At 41.0% G+C, this 19571-nt stretch overlaps 1 protein-coding gene across 5 annotated transcripts in view; it reads right to left on the bottom strand.

The window, feature by feature from the left end:
• LOC108717743 (protein phosphatase 1 regulatory subunit 21-like) overlaps nucleotides 1-19571 on the bottom strand; it is a 38047-nt gene that overhangs the window by 4391 nt on the left and 14085 nt on the right. For all 5 annotated transcript variants that reach the window (XM_018265048.2, XM_041564288.1, XM_041564289.1 and 2 more), the window contains 13 exons: nucleotides 19432-19484; nucleotides 18755-18904; nucleotides 17620-17721; nucleotides 17444-17532; nucleotides 16081-16217; nucleotides 15465-15557; nucleotides 13505-13632; nucleotides 11265-11417; nucleotides 8991-9083; nucleotides 7296-7526; nucleotides 4852-4887; nucleotides 2730-2846; nucleotides 1489-1587 (listed from right to left, as the gene is read on the bottom strand). In XM_018265048.2, coding sequence (XP_018120537.1) covers nucleotides 1489-1587; nucleotides 2730-2846; nucleotides 4852-4887; nucleotides 7296-7526; nucleotides 8991-9083; nucleotides 11265-11417; nucleotides 13505-13632; nucleotides 15465-15557; nucleotides 16081-16217; nucleotides 17444-17532; nucleotides 17620-17721; nucleotides 18755-18904; nucleotides 19432-19484 — 1481 coding nt within the window. The remainder of the gene's footprint in view (nucleotides 1-1488; nucleotides 1588-2729; nucleotides 2847-4851; nucleotides 4888-7295; nucleotides 7527-8990; nucleotides 9084-11264; nucleotides 11418-13504; nucleotides 13633-15464; nucleotides 15558-16080; nucleotides 16218-17443; nucleotides 17533-17619; nucleotides 17722-18754; nucleotides 18905-19431; nucleotides 19485-19571) is intronic.

Below are 19571 nucleotides of genomic sequence, written 5' to 3'. Positions count from 1 at the left end.
TTGATGTTAATAAGAACGAACACAAGTTACAGCAACAATGTGGCAAACGCCCTGCTCTCTTGTTCTGTCTACAAACTCAGCGGACTGAGCTTCAGCTTTAAAGTATAAGTAAACCTTCAAAATAAGTGAATGAAAAATTGATGAGTGCTATTCTAAGAACTTTTGCAATGTACATTCATTATTTATTTTCTTTTTCCCCCCTAGATATTAAAGGAGAAGGAAAGCTAACAAAGCAATTTATTGCCAATAGATTAGTGCAAGCTATAACACTACATTTATTCTGCAAAATGCTTTACCATACCTGAGTAAACAACTCTCTCTGTTTGTTTAGGATAGCAGCTGCCATATTAGCTTGGTGTAACATCACTTCCTGCCTGAGTCTCTCCCTGCTCACTCATAGCTCTGGGCTCAGATTACAGCAGGGAGGGGAGGAGGGAGGGGGGAAGGGAGATGGAGAGAGGAGCAAACTGAGCATGCTCAAGCCCTAGCCCTGGAGGTTTAAGCTGAAACCAGGAAGTCTGATACAGAAGCCCATGTGTACACAATAGTAGGGAAGAAATGCAGTGTTTCTTTTGACAGGACTGAGGACTCAGAGCAGCATTACATTGAGGTTTTACTAGTGTATTTATTTAGACCTTTCTGATAAAGTTTACTTAATTTTAACCTTTCCATCTCCTTCAAGGGAAATATGTTAATATGAATGAATGTTGTTACAAAAGCGCCACCTGCTATACAGTTTCCAACCATTCTGACCTCCAAATAGTCAAGGAAGTTGTCAGGAGAAAGAAAGAGGCTGCTCTGATGTTCTTCTGCTTAGAAAAGATGTGAGAAAGGTTTCTAATCTTTTTCCTAAGCAGAAGAACATCAGAGCAGCCTCATTCTTTCTCCCGACAACTTCTTTGACTACTTGGTGGTCAGACCGGTGGGAAACTGACCAGCAGGTGGCGCTGTTGGAACAAAATTCATTCACATTAACAGTACATATTTCCCTTAATATCTTGGGGGGGGGGAAGAAAATAAATAATGAATGTAAATTGCAAAGTTCTTAGAATAGCACTCTCATCAATTTTATATTCACTTATTTTAAAGTTTTACGTATCCTTTAATCCCTTCTAAGTGTCTTCCTTCCTCTTGCTTCTCAGCCTTCATCGCTTTCCAAACATATTCCTTTCCTCTGTATCGAGACTTTGTGCAAATCATGTGACCTGGCTGATCCGATGCAGTCATGTAGATTTATGAAGTCACATGTTCATACAGCTTGCACGTGAATAGTTGGGTGGAATTTAATTTCTGTATTTTTTGAATAACTCCTACAGGAATCACAAAAAGCCAGTAGAACCTAAATCAGAGCCTTATTTATTTAGGGTACGGTAATGTATGCGCTCAAGGGCCTTTAATGGCTGGGTCTTCTCTAAACCACTGGTATTTGGATAAGTAACTGAAATATATATTATTGGCTTGGAAGGATGGGTTGAAGGAGAAAAATACCTGTAACTTGCTGATGCTCTGAACTGAAGATATGGTCTCTTCCGTTAGGCTCCTATTGGATTTGTCTGCCAATGCTAACCGCTTAGCAAGCGCCCGACACTGTATATTTAAATATATAGAGGGATGTTATTACAGAGGTGCAAGTTGAAATTAATATATAATTCCTTCTGATACTTGGAAAAGCAATTTACAATATCATATTGAGATTGTTCTTTACCCAGCATGTGTGTCCGAGAAGCATTGCTCTATGCACCACAAACCTGTGTGACCCACTTGGACTCCAACCCCCTTTCTGGTAAGACAAAGCCATTTTCAAGTCTGCAAACAAGATCTAATACAGGGTCGTACCTACAGACCCTGCAGCTGCAGGGCAGCCCAGGAAGTATAGGGGCCCCATGAGGCCCTAATTCATATACAGTGTCAATAATATTAGGGATGCACCTAATCGACTATTTTAGATTTGGCCGAACCCCCGAATCCTTTGCGAAAGATTTGGCCAATACCAAGCGAATCCTAAATTGCATATGCAAATTAGGGGGGGAAGGGGGAAACATTTTTTACTTCCTTGTTCTGTGATAAAAAGTTACACGATTTCCCTCCCCGCCCCTAATTTGCATAAACAAATTAGGATTCAGTTCGGCAGGGCAGTAGGATTCAGCCGAAAATGAAAAAGGGCGAATCCTGGCCGATTCCCGAACCGAATTCTGGATTCAGTGCATTCCTAATAAAACAAATCAACCTTCAAACATTTTGGGGGTCTAAAAATTTATTTGCTGTGGGGCACTGTGGTATCTAATTACTCCACTGATCTTATAAATCATAAACAGTTACAAATAAATAATAATTCACATATAAGCAAGTTAGTTGTGTAGAACAGGGGTCCCCAATCACCGGGCCATGTATAGTCCTGGGCCGCCGAAAATTGAACGCGGTGCGCCAAATTTGACGCCGGTGCTCAATAATAGGACGCCAGCATGCCCAAATTGGACGCTGACTCCTCCGACAACCTCCCCAAACTCTTCTGACCCCCTTCCCCGACCCCCTCACGGCCCCCTTCGACCCCCTCCCCGGTCCTTGGAAAAAAAATTGGCTATTTTTTGGTCCCCGGGCCAAAAAAGGTTGGGGACCCCTAGTGTAGAAGATTTCTCTTGCAGACCCAGCAGTGCTGTATCTCTGTTTTAAAGGCATAAGCTATGTATAGTGTCACAATCACACGTATGTACCTGCTCATGGGAACATACCTCCGCATACAAATGAACTGCTTTGCTGTCTGCCTGTTGTAAGCGTGTTGTGAGCTCTGCTATTCTGGTCATGTAATGATTTTTGATCAGTTCTTCTCTGGAGTCCTGATCTGGAGCCTGTGAATACAGAACAGACTGCAGTCAGAACAAGCAGGCAAAAAGCATTGCAGCTCCCGGAATTCTTCCCTCGAGAACTTGGTTCAAGAAGAGATGCGCATGTAACAATTTTAAAGACTGATGAACAACTGCTTTAATATGGCAACGAGATTAAATAATTATCAATACTAGGTCTAGGCAGGATAATGATGGCTGCATTGTGTGCAGGTGCAGTGGCATCAGGGTGCCGTTTGTTCCGTTATGGAAGATGTGCGCATTCCCCAGAATATAAACCTCATCCCATTAGGCTTATGTTTAACTTCAAGATTAAAGCAAATAGTATCTGCCTTGTGTAAGGTTTCCTTGTTATCTAAGGAGACATAATTAACTATGTTCACCACAGAGTATTATAAAGATTATTTAGTTACATGTAACTGCTAAAATGCAAGCTACATTTGGATTGGTGCAATGCAGAAAAAAGAGGGCATCTTTTAATTAACCTAAAGCAACCAACCAGAGATTTGCTTTCTTCATTCTGCCAACAAAGTGCTGGATGTGTGGCAGAATGTTGTCCTGTGGCTTCTTTTTTTTTTTTTAATGGCATTCTAGCATGCGGGAGGCAACACCTCTGCATCCTAAAGGTTACTTGTCCTGATGCTGGAATGTTTTTGTAGGGACCCTGAGGTTTGGGTACTTTTAACTCAGGCAGTCTCCCCTTGGTAAAAGGACACCTAATGGTCCTTTAGTTTAATTCAGGCAGCTATGTCCCTTTTCCTGGGTCAACAGCAATTAGAGTGTTTGTCCACTAGGTGGCAGCAGTATAAAGTGGTTTAGCACCATGTGTTCAGGGTCTTTCATGGGACCTTGCCTCTTTGAGAGGTATTACAGGTCCAGGGCTGCCAGTGTTAAGGATAGATAGAGATATTTAGCGATAGACAGATTGTGTCATAGTTGCTGTAGGAGCAATAGAGAGGCTCAGGGTATATAGTGAGCAGTTTCCGCTCCAACAAGGAGAAGTAGTGAGGTCAGGACCCCGTGGTATTTAAACCACTAGAGCAGGGACTACAGTGGGTGAGTTGAGGACCAGATAGGCTGCGAAGACACAAGACCCCAGGCTGATTATAGTGGGTGAGGTGTGGCGCCATTTCACATTCAAATAGAGCACTCTGTTTGTACAGCAGTTGTTGATTCCTGAAGAAGGCCGAAAGTAGGGACCGAAACATTGAATACACCTTTCTTTTTTCACCATTAAGAAAGACCTGTGAGTGCGTTTTTTGGCTTATTTTATATATATATATATATATATATATATATATATATATATATATATATATATATATATATATATATATATATATATATATATAACGAAAATGCAGATGATACCCACACTCCTTCACAACATGTCGTTTTACCGGGTGCTTGGTCAAAATGGTATATAAAAAATTGTAGAAAGGACCAGCACTCCGTTTTCCAAAAAATTCAGACACTGTGACATTACAATAAATTACAGAATTTTTTGGAAAACGGAGTGCTGGTCCTTTCTACAATTTATATATATATATATATATATATATATATATATATATATATATATATATATATATATATAAGGCAGTGTGTATGAGCCGCACATCCTATAGATAGTCGAGACCTGGGTGCTCATGCAAATAGTAGATGCAATGTGTAAAGTGATGGCACTCACAGGATTTAAACAACAGACAAAAAATGTCAAAAAAGAAAAAAAGGTTTATTAATCCGACGTTTCAGTCGCACACAGGAACCTTTATCAAGGAAATCTTTTTTGACATTTTTTGTCCAGTGAGTGACATCACTTTACACATTATATACATATACAATAGAACCCCTATTTTACGTTTTTCAGGGGAACAGAAAAAAATGGTGTAAAATTAGGTAAATGCATTGTGCATAATATATAGGTGGGACCACAAAACAACAATGTAAAATAAGGGAAAACTTTAAATCAGGGGATGTAAAATGAAGGTTCTACTGTATACACACATACCTGTAGATCTTCTGTAGTGACAGTTAGCATTCCAATCTAAAAAGGAAACAGAGAACATAAACTTAGAAAATAGAATTCAGCGGCTTTTCGCCCAATTTCTTCCACTTCCCTTCAAGGCAAAGGAGACAAAGGGGTTAAGTCTGGGGAAGTGCGCTGCGGTTATCGACTGGAGCACATCTAACAAATTAGGTCAGCAACAGATGGCAGTTTCAAAGCTCCACTCCTGTTCGAATCTTCAAACGCACTGCTATGTTTTTCAACCGACAAAATCATTTTATGCAGCTTATCATATTTAATTTATTGCAATCATCTTGCGCTCGCTGCCAAACACGTCCAGGCCTCCGCCAGGAGGATCATTTGATGGAGAGCACGGACCCAGACACTGTCATTTAGTGATAATAGACTAATGGAAGACAAAGTGAATGGATGGCTGGAAGCGTTTCCATTGAAGGGCAAGAGCGTCTCTCTGGGGTTCAGTTATCAGGCCTCAAACTGTCATTAAATGTAGAAGTGGAGCTGGAATATGCACAACAGGCCAAGGAGAATACTTAAAGCTCAGGCTGCTGAAATTCTCTCTAATCTCCAGTGGTCTTGTTTATTACCAAGGCATCAATGTGCAAAGCTGCTACATGGCTGCAGACCAACAAGGAGTTCAGTGTCAGTGATGTTCCAGCAGAAACCCTCTAACTACTGCCTCGCTCTAATGCTCTATTCTTCATGTACATGGCAGGCCCACTCATAGTAGAGCCCTAGGGCCTGCCTAAATAGCTTGGCTTCTGCTTAAATTAATTGTTAGTATGATGTAGAGAGGGATATTTTGAGACAATTTGCAATTGGTTTTCATTTTTTATTATTTATGTGGTTTTTGAGTTATTTAGCTTTTTATTCTGCAGCTCTCTAGATGGCAATTTCAGCCATCTGGTTGCTAGGGTGCAAAATACCCCAGCAACCATGCATTGATTTGAATAAGAGACTGGAGCCTGAATAGAAAGACGAAGAATAAAAAATAGCAGTAATAATAAATGTGTCGCCTTATTTAAGATGTTATTTGAAAGCCGGAAAGAGTCAGAAGAAGAAGGCAAATGGATCCAAAACTATAAAAAAAATAATAATTAAGAATAATTGAAAAGTTGCTTATAATTGGTCACTTTATAGCATACTAAGAGGGTATTATAATAAAATGCGCTAAATTTGCCCAGGAGCAGTAACCCATAGCAACCAATCAGCAGGTAGCATTTGCTGGTCACCCGTTTAAAAGGAAACGTCTTATTGGTTGCTATGGGTTACTGCTCCTGGGCAAACTTAGTGCCTTTTATTACATATGGGGGTAAATGTTAACTTAAAGGTGAAACACCCCTTTAAGATATGTGTGGCCATGCCAAGGGAACCATTAGTTCAGACGTTTAGAAAGGCAAGCTACACTGTAAAGTGGCTCATTACACTGCAGTTAATTATTAAAGGGGATCCTCACCTTTTACAAAGTCCAGCCAAGTGGCAGTAGGGTTGCCACCTGACCAGTATTATACCGGCCTGACCAGTTAAAATAATGCTTAACCCCAATGTAATTAGTAGGGAATAAATCTAAATATACAGGAAGGCTGGTACAGGTATAGGATCCTTTATCCGGAAACCCGATATCCAGAAAGCTCCAAATTATGGAATGACTGTCTCCCATAGACTCCATTTTATCCAAATAATCCAAATTTTTAAAAAATATTTCTTTTTTCTCTGTAATAATAAAACAGTAGCTTGTACTTGATCCCAGCTAAGATATAATTAATCCTTATTGGAAGCAAAACCAGCCTATTGGGTTTATTTAATGTTTGAATGAATTTTAGTAGACTTAAGGCATGAAGAGCCAAATTACAGAAAGATCCGTTATCCGGAAAAGCCCAGGTCCCGAGAATTCTGGATAACAGGTCCGATACCTGTATATTTTTTCAAAAAAGGTGGCAACCCTAAGTGGCAGGGTTAGTGGCCCCCTACATCCCCATTCAATGCGAGTACTACAAGTATGGGACCTGTTATCCAGAATGCTCGGGACCTGGGGTTTTCCGGATAACGGATCTTTCCATTATTTGGATCTTCATACCTTAAGTCTACTAGAAAATCATGTAAACATTAACTAAACCCAATAGGCTGGTTTTGCTTCCACTAAGGATCAATTATATCTTAGTTGGGATCACGTACAAGCTACTGTTTTATTATTACAGAGAAAATGGAAATTTTTTAAAAATTTGGATTATTTGAATAAAATGGAGTCTATGGAAGGTGGCCATTCCATAATTTGGAGCTTTCTGGATAACGGGTTTCCGGATCCCATACCTGTACCAGGCTCTGAGAGAACCATGTTAATTAAAATCCCTCACTGCCCTTTGCTAGATTTGGAACATACGGAGTTGGCTTGTGTTTATAAGCAAGATAAATGGAAAAGAGTTCCTTACCAAGCTGTTGCTTGTGGTCTCTGTTGAGTTTCCCTTCCCAAGCTCCCCTGCATTTAATAAGAAGGCATCATCATGTGGCACCTCCGGCAGCTGCCCATTCTCTGTATTCTTTATGAGAGCAGCGATTCTGCGAGTCTCTTTCTCCAGTTTAACCTTGGACAGTTGCGCCTCCAGCATCCAGTGCTCTTTCTCCTGCTCCAGCTCGCCCATCTTCTCCAGGCTTTGCTGCACCTGCCAACACATCACAAAGCAGCCGTGACTACAAAAGCCTAAAACAAAGGATGAACTAACAAAACCTGGGGAAAGGGCCCACGAAATAAATGACTTTCTGCACTTGCAATTGTTGATAATTAAAGGACCACAAAACCTTTTTTAAATAACTTTTTTTTAGATGTACTGTCTAAGGTTAATGTTACAAGTTTGTCTGCACATTCTATTGTGCCGGGCCCTGCCTTTGAGTTCTTATTTATAGCTTAATGGCTCTCAAATCATGGAGCTGGCCTCTATAGAGGCAGTACAATCAAGTAGAACTTGTATATTTACCCTTAATTCTTTAATCAGGTATCAGGAACCCTTGCTCCATCCAAAGCAATCATATAATCAATCTGAAAGTGGGTAATGATACCATGAGGCGCAGGGAATACTGCTGCAAAGGTGCCTTTATTCTTCAACACAATGTATTCCCTGTTTTACCCTCTATAGAAGCAGCTAAAGGTCACAGTGGCCTCCTGAAGCCTACTACTCATGGAAAGAGTTAATCTTTATTTTATTTTTTATATAACTGTATGTATTGAAAGTTTTCATCTATCTGTAACATTGTCAGGAGCAAAAGGGTTTTTGACACCAAAGGGGATGCCTGAATCCAAAAAGTCTTTCCTTGCTTCTCTAGTCCATCTGCCATGTGTGGTGAAGCTAGTGGAATATAGGACTCAAGGTTAGAGTGGGTGCATGAATGAATGAATACACGAATGGGGCAGCAAGCTGGGGTTATGGTACAGTCACCAAAGTTTACTCAATGCAAAGCCCCATCATGCTCTGCAAAACTGGTGCAAAAGATTATCTTCTGATTTTATACACAAAGGAAAAACTTTTTATTCACTATGTTTGGGTAGCAGAATGTTGCAAATCTCCCCGGCCAATCAACCCTATTGCAATTAGTTATTTACCTTCAGTAACCACAACGTGTTAGTGTCCCCAAGACACTAACCCATTGGCTGCAATGTGTTAGGGGGTTATTTATCAAAGTCCGATTTATCTCAACTTTTTCTGCTACAAACTCTGATCAAATCCACTCAGGTTTTTATTCTTATTTATTATTACATTTTCCCAAAAATTAGCTTTGCGGGGGAAAAAAATAGTTTTTCAAGATTTTTTGGGATTTTTCGTCCGAAACCTCAGATTTCTTATGCTTTTTTGCCCGGAAACTTCGGGGTATTGCACGTAACCCAGCGCACATCAAAAAATCATTGGGACGTCTCCCTCGACAGGTCTGACATGCTGGATTTTCAGATTCGGACTTTTCCATCCTTGGGGTTTAATAAATTCCGAAAAATTTGTGATTTTTCAAAAGTCCGATTTTATTAAAAAAAATCACAAATTTTTCGGGATTTTTGCATTCGGAGTTTAGTAAATAACTCCCTTAGAGTCCTGAAACAAATTGACTTTACAATGTTAACTTAGTATAAAAAGCCTTACCTGTTGTGCTAGACCTTCCCTGCTTTCTGTAGAACTCAGAAGGACGCTGCGATTCACTAGAGCCTCTCCATAAGGCACTGAAGCTGGGCAGGGCTGTAATAGACAATGGTGTTTGGGAGATCATTGGGAAGGCAAACCTATACCTATTATTAACCAGGACACCAATGAGCAAGTGGGTACAGAAAGAAAAGGAAAAGATTTGTCTTCATCCATTTGAACTCAAGCCCCCAAGTTCAAATTATTGTAAAGGGGTTCTTCTGGTCATCACAAGTTCAGATTGCAAATATCTATCTTTGACTTTCATCAAAAATGTAGAGCGGGTATAGAATCTGTTATCCGGGATTTTTCAATCATTTTCAGTAGGGATGCACCGAATCCAGGATTCGGATCGGGATTGGGCCAGGATTCGGCCTTTTTCAGCAGGATTCGGATTCGGCCGAATCCTTCTGCCCAGCCGAACCGAATCCAAATCGTAATTTGCATATAACTGTTTTCCCCTTCCCACCCCTAATTTGCATATGCAAATTAGGGTTCGGATTCGGTTCGGTATTTGGCCGAATCTTTAGCAAAGGATTCGGGGGTTTGACCGAATCCAAAATAGTGTGCATCCCTAATTTTCAGTGCAGGTGGTATGTTGCTTACTGTACATGTCTAAAATGAAAATAGCTCAGACATCTAGGGGCAGATTTACAAAATTCGAGTGAAGAATTCGAATGTAAAAGACTTCGAATTTCGAAGTATTTTTTGGGTACTTCGACCATCGAATTGGTTAAATTCGTTCGAATTCGAACGATTCGAAGTAAAAATCGTTCGACTATTCGACCATTCGATAATCGAAGTACTGTCTCTTTAAAAAATACTTCGACCACCTACTTCGGTAGATAAAACCTACTGAAGTCAATGTTAGCCTATGGGGAAGGTCCCCATAGGCTTGCCTGTGATTTTTTGATCGAAGGATTTTCCTTCGATCGTTGGATTAAAATCCTTCGAATCGTTCGATTCGAAGGATTTAATCGTTCGATCGAACGAAAAATCCTTCGATCGATCGATCGCAGGATTTGCGCAAAATCGTTCGACTTCGATATTCGAAGTCGAACGATTTTAGTTCCCAGTCGAATATCGAGGGTTAATTAACCCTCGATATTCGACTATTGATGAATCGGCCCCTTAATAAACCTGAATTTAAAATCAGCGCTATATCAGCTAATTTATTAAAATAAATTTATTAAAATGGCTGATGAGCCAGAAAGTGGGGAGGTCGTTGCATTTTTTTGTTGTCTCTTTAATTGGAAATGTCATTAAATAGCGCCCACCTTGCACCCTCGTGGTACCTCCGAATCAAGACAATAACTCCCAGTATGCAGTAGGGAAAACCATTCCAAAAACAGACAATAAAGGTGAAACACACAGGGAAGAGACGGGGAAAAGGACACCGAAATGGCTCGGTACTGCAGCTGCTACCGGCTCTGTTTGTGTCTACCAATGTTTGGAACTCACAGAGGACGGCATGTTGGGGGCAAATAAATTCTGGGTGGGGACAGTAGGAACGCTCACTGGCCAAGTGAACTAGAATGGAGGCAGCAGCTAACTGACCAAAGAGCTGAACCTGATGAACACATTCCTTTTTTTATTTTTTTTAACTCACCCTCAACTACTATATTACTTTTAAAGGATATGTAAAACTTTAAAATAAGTGAATGTAAAATTGATGAGAGTGCTATTCTAAGAACTTTTCCAATTTACATTCATTATTTATTTTCTTTTCCCCCCGAGATATTAAGGGAAATATGTACGGTTAATATTAATGAATTTTGTTACAACAGCACCACCTGCTGGTCAGTTTCCCACCAGTCTGACCACCAAGTAGTCAAGGAAGTTGTCTGGAGAAAGGAAGAGGCTGCTCTGATGTTCTTCTGCCTAGGAAAATAATTAGAAACCTTTCTCGAATTTTTCCTAAGCAAAAGAACATCAGAGCATTCTTTTTTTTTTGCCATGCATAAATGGTCAATTCCTAGCTAACAGATTTTTTATACACATTATTAGTCTTTGTTCTTTATATCCATGGCCACAAATAACAAGGAGCCCAAAGCCATGATTAATTTCATGCATGTTCCTTTGAGAGCTTTATTTATTTATGGAGAGCGGCCATATTGCACAGCAACTGAGACTGGTTAGAGTGGCGATGGTTTGTGTCCCAGTGGAGCTTGTAAGTTCCTAGCAATTAGAAAGAACTATGGTGAAGAGGTGCAACACAATTCTAATACATATACAAACCTTCTTTAAACTGTTTATGTACTGGGACGCTTTCTTTTTATATGCAAGCATCATTTCAGCTGATAGAGGGTTTGTGAACCCCAGGCCCCCTTTTGGTCCATAACTCAGTGAGGAAATGAAGAAGTCCAGGTTGTTGCTGAAGAAGGTTGCAATCTGAAAGATATATGCCAGACGCATAAGAAATACAACCGGTATTTTGAAAGACAACAGATAGTGTTGACTATTCCAGATGTTTCAAGGGATATCCCAAATATTCTAGATTTTCAAAGCTGGATTCCAAAGGTTCTGGATCATATGAACTCTTCTAAGATACGTAGCCCTTAAAAGTTTAATCATAGGTCAAGCTTTTTAATCAAATTGACTTCTGGGAATCCTGCTTAGATCTATTTGTTATACATCAGGAGATCCTTTGGGGTAGCCAGTGCTCCATCTGCGAGTGAACATTATATATGTCATTGAGTTTACGGCATTTTCATTTGCGGGTTTTACTGGCACCCTTGTGCATGCATCCGGTTGGGCACTATTAGTTGGCGTTAAAGTCAATGGGTGTCCGAATAGTGTTTACGTGCGTCTGTTTTGACGCGAGCGACTTTTATGACGCAGGCGAATTTTCACGGTAGCTTCGCAAATTTATTCGCCGACGGCGAAACACAGAAATTTGCGCCCGCTGAATTTAAACGCCTATCACTGCGTGTGCCAGGGGTCACAGAAATGGGGAACGAATGATCAGGACCAGGAGGGTGAAGGGGAATCAGAAAGACAGGCACACTCAGTCTTTCTTTAATGCAACAATGCTTGAAGTCCTTGTAGATAATAAACTTGGCTGTAGCAAGCAATGCCAGTCAGCAGCATCAAGGGCAAATAAGGTCTTGAGCTGTATTAAAAGGGGAATTAATTTACGGGAGGAGGGGGTCATTCTTCTACTGTATAGAGCACTTGTAAGGCCCATCTAGAATATGCCGTACAGTTTTGGTCTCCATCACTCAAACAGGACATTATTGTATTAGAGAGGGTACAGAGAAGGGCAACTAAGCTGGTAAAAGGTATGGGAAATCTTAGCTATGAGGAAAGACTGGCCAAATTGGGGATGTTCACGCTGGAGAAGATGCGTTTAAAGGAGAAGGAAACCCCCTGGGCTCAAAACCCCTCCCCCCTCCCCTGTGTTGCCCCCCTTCCCTCCTCCCCCCGGCCTACCTGTCCCCCTGGGCAAATGTCCCTAACTTGTTACTCACCCCTCTGCGCAGGTCCTGTCCACGGAGTTCACAGTCGCCATCTTCTCCCACGCGCGTCTTCTTCCTGCTTTTCCTGCTAGGAGCATTTACCGGTATGGATCTACTGCGCATGCGCCAAAAGTCACAAAGTGAAATCGGAAAACTTTGTGACTTTTGGCACATGCGCAGTAGATCCATACCGGTAAATGCTCCTACTGCGCATGCGCCAAAACGCCGTTCAAAGCAGGAAGAAGATGCGTGTGGGAGAAGATGGCGACTGTGAACTCCGTGGACAGGACCTTCGCAGAGGGGTGAGTAACAAGTTAGGGACATTTGCCCAGGGGGACAGGTAGGCCAGGGGGGAGGAGGGAAGGGGGGCAACACAGGGGAGGGGGAGGGGTTTTGCGCCCAGGGGGTTTCCTTCTCCTTTAAGGGGCAATATGATAACTATGTATAAATATATAAGGGGATCATATAATAATCTCTCTAATGATTTATTTACCAGTAGGTCTTTCCAGCTGACACGAGGTCACCCATTCCGATTAGAAGAAAGGTTTCACCTAAATATTCGGAAGGGGTTTTTTAGTGAAAGATGTGAAGATGTGGAATTCTCTCCCTGAATCAGTGGTACAGGCTGATACATTAGATAGATTTAATACAGGGTTATGGGAGATAGTTCAAGTTGATCCAGGGACTAGTCCGATTTCCATTTTGGAGTCAGGAAGGAATTTTTCCCCCTCTGAGGCAAATTGGAGAGGCTTCAAATGGGGTTTTTTTGCCTTCCTCTGGATCAACTGCCAGTTAGACAGGTTATATATAGACTTAAAATGTTGAATTTAATGAACCTGTGTATTTTTTCAACCTAACTTACTAGGAATAATATTTGTGATTTTCATGTGGAGTCGGATCTAGTATTGGCAGAAGCCACTACATCTATTTCCATTAGCCGCATTGATATAAACAACTGAGCTGCTACTCATTGACCACACAAAACAACACTGAAACGTGAAGAAAAATGTTTCCATTTACCTTGTTTGTCACATTGGATAAAGCCGCCAGAGAAGACAAGATGCAATCATTCGTGGTTTTCAGCTTATCGGTGGCTGCTGGCAACTCCTGTTCCAGAGCAGCTTTATTATTATAGTGTTTAGAGAGCTCTAAAATTAAATATGCAAATGATAATAGCCCCGTTTCTCCTGAGAAATAAAAACTAAATTGTCCTCAGAGTAAAATACGGAAACATGAAAAATGCATGGATTCGGCTTAATGAGAGCCGGGCGGGTGCCTTGGATGTTTTAGGGCAAAATCTCCTTCATCGGGAGAATCGTTTTGCATGAAGGTGATTTTTTTTTTTTTATACTTCGAGTTGGCACGCCGATCGTTACATTCAGTAGGAAATTAGTGTTCTCCTTGGTTTTATTGTGGGTATGAAAATTGTAACAGATTCAGACTCTGCACTTGACAATGTCCCTTTGCAATTAAGAAATACATCCACAAAGAGCAAAATCCCAGCCGATACAGTTGGACAATGCTGTGGAAGTTGTATTTATTATTATTATTTGCTCTTTTCTGCTTGTATTTATATGGTTCTCTCCTATTAAGTCTGAGGCCTGAATTGGACCCCCATGTTTCCTGTTTGATGGAAGTTCCGACCGATCTCTTACGGAGTCCCGAGAAACAATATATACTTGTACAGGTCAGTAGTGATGGGTGAATTTATTCGCCAGGAGCAAATTCACGGCGAATTAGCGAAATTTGCTGCCGGCGACTAAATTCATGAAACGGGTGCGAAAATTCGCCGGCTGTTTCACGATTTCCCCAGAAAATCAGATAATTTTTCGGTGAAGCGAAACGGCGCAAATTCGCCCATCACTACAGGTTAACGGTTTTAAAGGGTTCTTCACCTTTAAAGGATAAGTAAACCTTTATTATAAGTGAATGTAAAATTGATGAGAGTGCTATTCTAAGAACGTATGCAGTTTACATTCATTGTTTATTTTCTTTTTTTCCCAAGATATTAAGAGAAATATGTACTGTTAATATGAATGGATTTTGTTACAACAGCGCCACCTGCTGGTCAGTTTCCCACCAGTCTGACCACCAAGTAGTCAAGGAAGTTGTCAGGAGAAAGAAAGAGGCTGCTCTGATGTTCTTCTGCGTAGGAATAAAATTAGAAACCTTTTTCAAATCTTTCCTAAGCAGAAGAGCATCAGAGCAGCCTCTTTCTTTCAACTTTAGGGTAAGGCCACACGAGGAGATTCGGGGAGAAATTGCCTCAGCGTTTTTCCCCATAGGCTAGAATGAAAAGTCTCCTGCGCTAATGCACACGCGGCGATGAGTTTTCAATAGTTGCCCGAAGTTGCCCAACTGAAAAGGCAGTGGCGTTATGTTATGTAACAAGGTCATTTAAAGGGCATGTAGAGTCTAAAACAGAATGAGGCTAGAAATGCTGTATTTTGTAAACTAAATATAAACATGAACTTACTGCACCACAAGCCTAATCAAACAAATAATTTATGCTTTCAAAGTTGGCTACAGGGGGTCACCATCTTGTAACCTTGTTAAACATCTTTGCAAGTCTAAGACTGAGCACATGCTCAGTGGGGTCTGGGCTGCTTAGGGATCGTCATAAACAAAGCTTGAGTTCTGCATGGCTGGGAAGTAAGGCGGGGGCTCCCCTGCTGTTCATAAGTATGATTGTTTCCCTGCTCTGCAGTTAGGGACCATCTGACAATTCTTATCCACAGCAGTAAATGAAGGGAGAATTTCACTGCATACAGTCAGGTTTCTTATAAAAACGGTACACATTTTTTAATCGAAGTATATTGGAGATAAGTTTCTTTTTCATTAAAGAAAGTAAAAGTGGGATTTAATTTTTTTGCCTTTACATGCCCTTTAATTATGGAGACAATTCAGAATAAATGTACCATATAGTGGAATTAACAACAGTTGTGCTTAGCAGTTTGCAGAAAATACTTTTATACATCACCTTTTGTAATATCATGAAGTCTATGGAGAGCCTCGGATATCTGTGTCAGTATGGTCCCGTAGTTGGTTCTCAGCAGCCCTCCTGGTTTGGTGCCTAAGTAATTAGGAACATCGTTATTAAAATGAGATTCAGGTCATTAATATTGCAGGCAGACCCCAGAAGAGATTTAACACAGGCAAAGCCAAGATTGTTCTAGTGTAAAGCAGGGCACCAGCTGAACAGTGACAACTGTGCATTTAAAAATGCAGCCTTCCCTGTGCTCTGCCGTAAATACTCCGCTCTGGAGCCGCGCTTAATAGTCCTGTGAAGAGATGAGCATGACTGGGAAATTACTGAGATTTAATGTTCAACAGCTTGTTGTGTCTCACTTGGGAGGGAAAGTAAAAGTGGGCTTTTATGTTGGGAAGGTAATTCTGACAGTAAAAAGCAGCTGCACCTGGAAAGGAATGGGAAGCAGCACCCCCTGCTCCACTTATGCACTTTCCTTACCTTGGCAAAACAGGCCTGTAATGTAAGCCTCATGAAAGGTCACTTTCCTTGCAAGTTGTGTGCATATAACACATAAAGAAGAAAAATTCACAGGCAATTATATTATTTACAAGAGAGGGCAACGTACTTGGTAAGGCAAGCAGAGTAATATAGGTCTTCAGCTTCCCAAACACTGCTGTTATTCTCTGCATGTCCTTGTGCACTTCTTGATTTCTTGCCCACAAAGCCGTCGTGCCACTGGAAAACTCGGATTCCTCTTCCAAACTTCAAATGTAAAAGCACATTATCATACAGTTGGCAGGGTTGTACTCTAAAAAGCCAAGAACAAACAATATGCTCTTTATATTGGGGCTAAATAAAGCAGAATGGTGATGCAATGGATAGCACGGTTGCCTTACAACGCTGGGGTGCCAGGTTCAGTCCCAGCCAGGACATTATCCTGCCTATATGTGTTTGGAGGTTGGGAGGAAACCAGAGCACCCAGAGGAAACCCTCAAACGGAGAACAAACAAAAAATGCCTTGCATGTATATATTCAAAAAGATCAGAATCAACTCAGGACCCAGCACTACAAGGCAGCAAAGCTAACTATTGATCCACATCACTGCCCCAATAATAGTAGGCTATATAGGCAATAATACCTAAATCATTATCATATAATACCTTGTATAATTCCTATATAACCTACTATTCCAACCCTACCATTTTCTGATTACTGATGTGCCATGTTTAATATGCATGAGCACCCTGACTGTCCCAAGATAAGCAGCATTCAGAAGACAAAGTTCAGAAGCTGGGAGTCAATTCTAGCAATGTGCCACCCCAGGGTCAGACTGAGCCAACGGGACACCGGGAAAAAACCCGCTGGGCCAGACCCGATACCCACAGCCAGTAGCTTTTGTGCTTCCTGACGTCCCGCGTAAGTTCCCATTGGCGGGGGGTGGGAAGGGGAACGTGGAAGCTTTATGTCTGGGGCAGGTGATTTTTGGCTGGGGTGGGGGTCCAGGGTGGGGGCAGAGGCCCTGAAGTGGCAGCTCTGGTGGGCCAAGACCCCCCAGTCAGACACTGTGCCACCCACGGGTGGATTCAGGCTGAATTCCACGCAAATTTAATGGGGTCACAGGTGTGTAGAGCGGTAGAAAAGCTCAACCCAAACCCGCCTGCGACCCCTACTCTGCTGGCTTGTGACTCCAGCAGTCTCCATTTATTGGCGCACCCCAGCCCTGACCCCTTTTATGACATCAGAGATGGGCACAGGTCTATAAATGGAGGTGCTGGCTGGGTGAGGTTTGGGTCAGGTGCAATTTGGGAGCGGGTCAAATTTATGTCGACCCCACATCACTAGTCCATGCCAAAGTGCAGATTATCCACAATGCTGACATTCACTAGAAAAGCCAGTTTTAGTTAAAAATGCAACATATGGGAATGAACCAGGGACAAGATAACATAAGTTGTCGGATGCTTTCAAGATACAACAAAATAAAAATGTACCTTTTTAACTGATAGGGGAGAATCTTTTGCAGGAAACAGACATAAGCTGCAAAATGCTCTGACAATATTTTCAGTTTAACTGCAGTTTCCTTTTAAAAAAAAAAAAAATGTAAATTAGAGAAATGTCTTCCCAGTCAGGATGGAAAGAGAGGCAATAAAATGATGATTATGACTACCAGCACTGTAACCGTATCCTCAGTGATGCTCTCAAACAACTGCAACATTCCTTCCTCAAGAGGACGCACATAAGAGGCATTTTCGTGAAGGTATTCGGAAAACTAACCAATAGAAAGAGAAACATTTCAGCCAGTCTAACATGTCAGTTTATTACAATGTCGCCTTGCTTGACATATATAAGAATTCTGTGTTCCCTTTAGGTAAAGAGTGGATAAGCCCCCTGTGTAGAATTACAGCAGCAATGCAGAGATATACACTGATGCTCTGTGCCTAAACCAACACAATTCATTTGACAAAGAGCTAAATGTTCTGTAAGGATTTGGCTCCCTCTACAGTCTGTTACTGTTACAACTGAACAGAAAGCAGCTCCAGTACACTTATTGGAGAAAAAGAGAGAAAAAGAGAGAAAGATACTAAACCCCCACACTCTCTAATGAAATCAATTAAAAATATGAATTCATTGTGTAAAGTTTATATAATATACCATGAACCAATCAATTAATCGATGAATTTATTATTCTAATGCATGTGCTTAAATATAAATAAATGACTTGTAAATACTTATAAGAAGTTAATTAGATGTTAAATGACAGTTCCGGATCTTTTCTAATTAATGAACCTGCCCGACCAGGGCCGGGCCAAGCCGACAAGGCGCCCTAGGCACCAAAGTCAGCTATCCCCGTCCCGTGGATGCGTCTGTGTGTGTGCGAATGTGCCATAATAGCAGAGAAGTTTTCAGAGGTGACAGAGTTAGGCAGGGGAGAGTGATAGAGGGGAGGAGAGGAGAGAAATGAGAGCAGCAGGGGAGCGAACATGGACTAGGGGTAGGCAGAAAACCTTTGAACAGGTACCTGCCCAGCGCCCCCACATTGTTGCGCCCTAGGCAGGTGCCTCTTCTGCTTACCCGTTTCCGGCCCTGTGCCCGACTGATATTTATCTGAAATTGGGCAGGTTTAAAAATCCCGTTGGGACAAGAACTGCATCAGATCACTGATGTGGTTCTCCCCCTGGTGGCCTGCATTTATAGTCGTTCTCATACAATCATTTGGCCCAAATCAGTCCAATATCAGCCTGACTGGTTAAAACCCAATTCCAAAAATCAAGCAGCAGACTTTTAGAGAAAGCACGCAATACCTTCTTATTCAATGAGGAGATGACATCAATGGCAGAGTCTACAGGAAAGATCTGGACCCTCTGTTCTGTGAATGTGTGAAAGTTCAGTAGAGAAGTAACCAGATCTCGGACAAAAGACAGACCCTGATTTGCGAATTCCCGTGCTTTCAGCTGTAAAAGAAATCGATGGACACACAAAAGCACTGCAACAGGTTAATCGTTTGTAGGTTTCATGCACAAATGAATTCACTTACACATATACTCTCTCTTATAATTGCTTATATGGTTACTGCAGAGAGCTTGTATATATATATATATATATAAGCTCTCTGCAGTAACCATATAAGCAACTATAAGAAAGATTGTACTTTATATGTAATTGAATTTATATATTTTTTATATATATATATATATATATATATATATATATATATATATATATATATATATATATATATATATATATATATATATATATATATATATATATATATATATATAGTCCAGGGGGTGGCACACCGCTTATCTGTTTAGTACCCAGGTGCATGGTGAAATAACATGCAGCATTCAAAAATACCAGCAACACCAGGATTTCAGTGAAAAAAGCAAAACGTTGTACTTATGAGTGCAGCCAATGTGACATTTTGGTCCTCTCGCGGACCTTTCTCAAGAAACCCTCAGCCAGATTTAACACATACCTGATGTCTTTTGTTATGCAAGGGTACATTCAGGGCATTCAACTGGCTTGTTCCTAAAAAAAAAAAGTCAATTATATGTTATTAAGAACAAAAATATTACGCAATGATGCATTTTCTCCTTGCTAGAGGGACTGACAAGA

Source organism: Xenopus laevis, chromosome 5S (genome assembly GCF_017654675.1).
Source record: "Xenopus laevis strain J_2021 chromosome 5S, Xenopus_laevis_v10.1, whole genome shotgun sequence".
In the NCBI taxonomy this organism is placed as follows: Eukaryota; Metazoa; Chordata; class Amphibia; order Anura; family Pipidae; genus Xenopus; species Xenopus laevis.
Note: the sequence above shows the minus strand (reverse complement) of the source record. Positions and strands in the feature narration are given on the sequence as shown.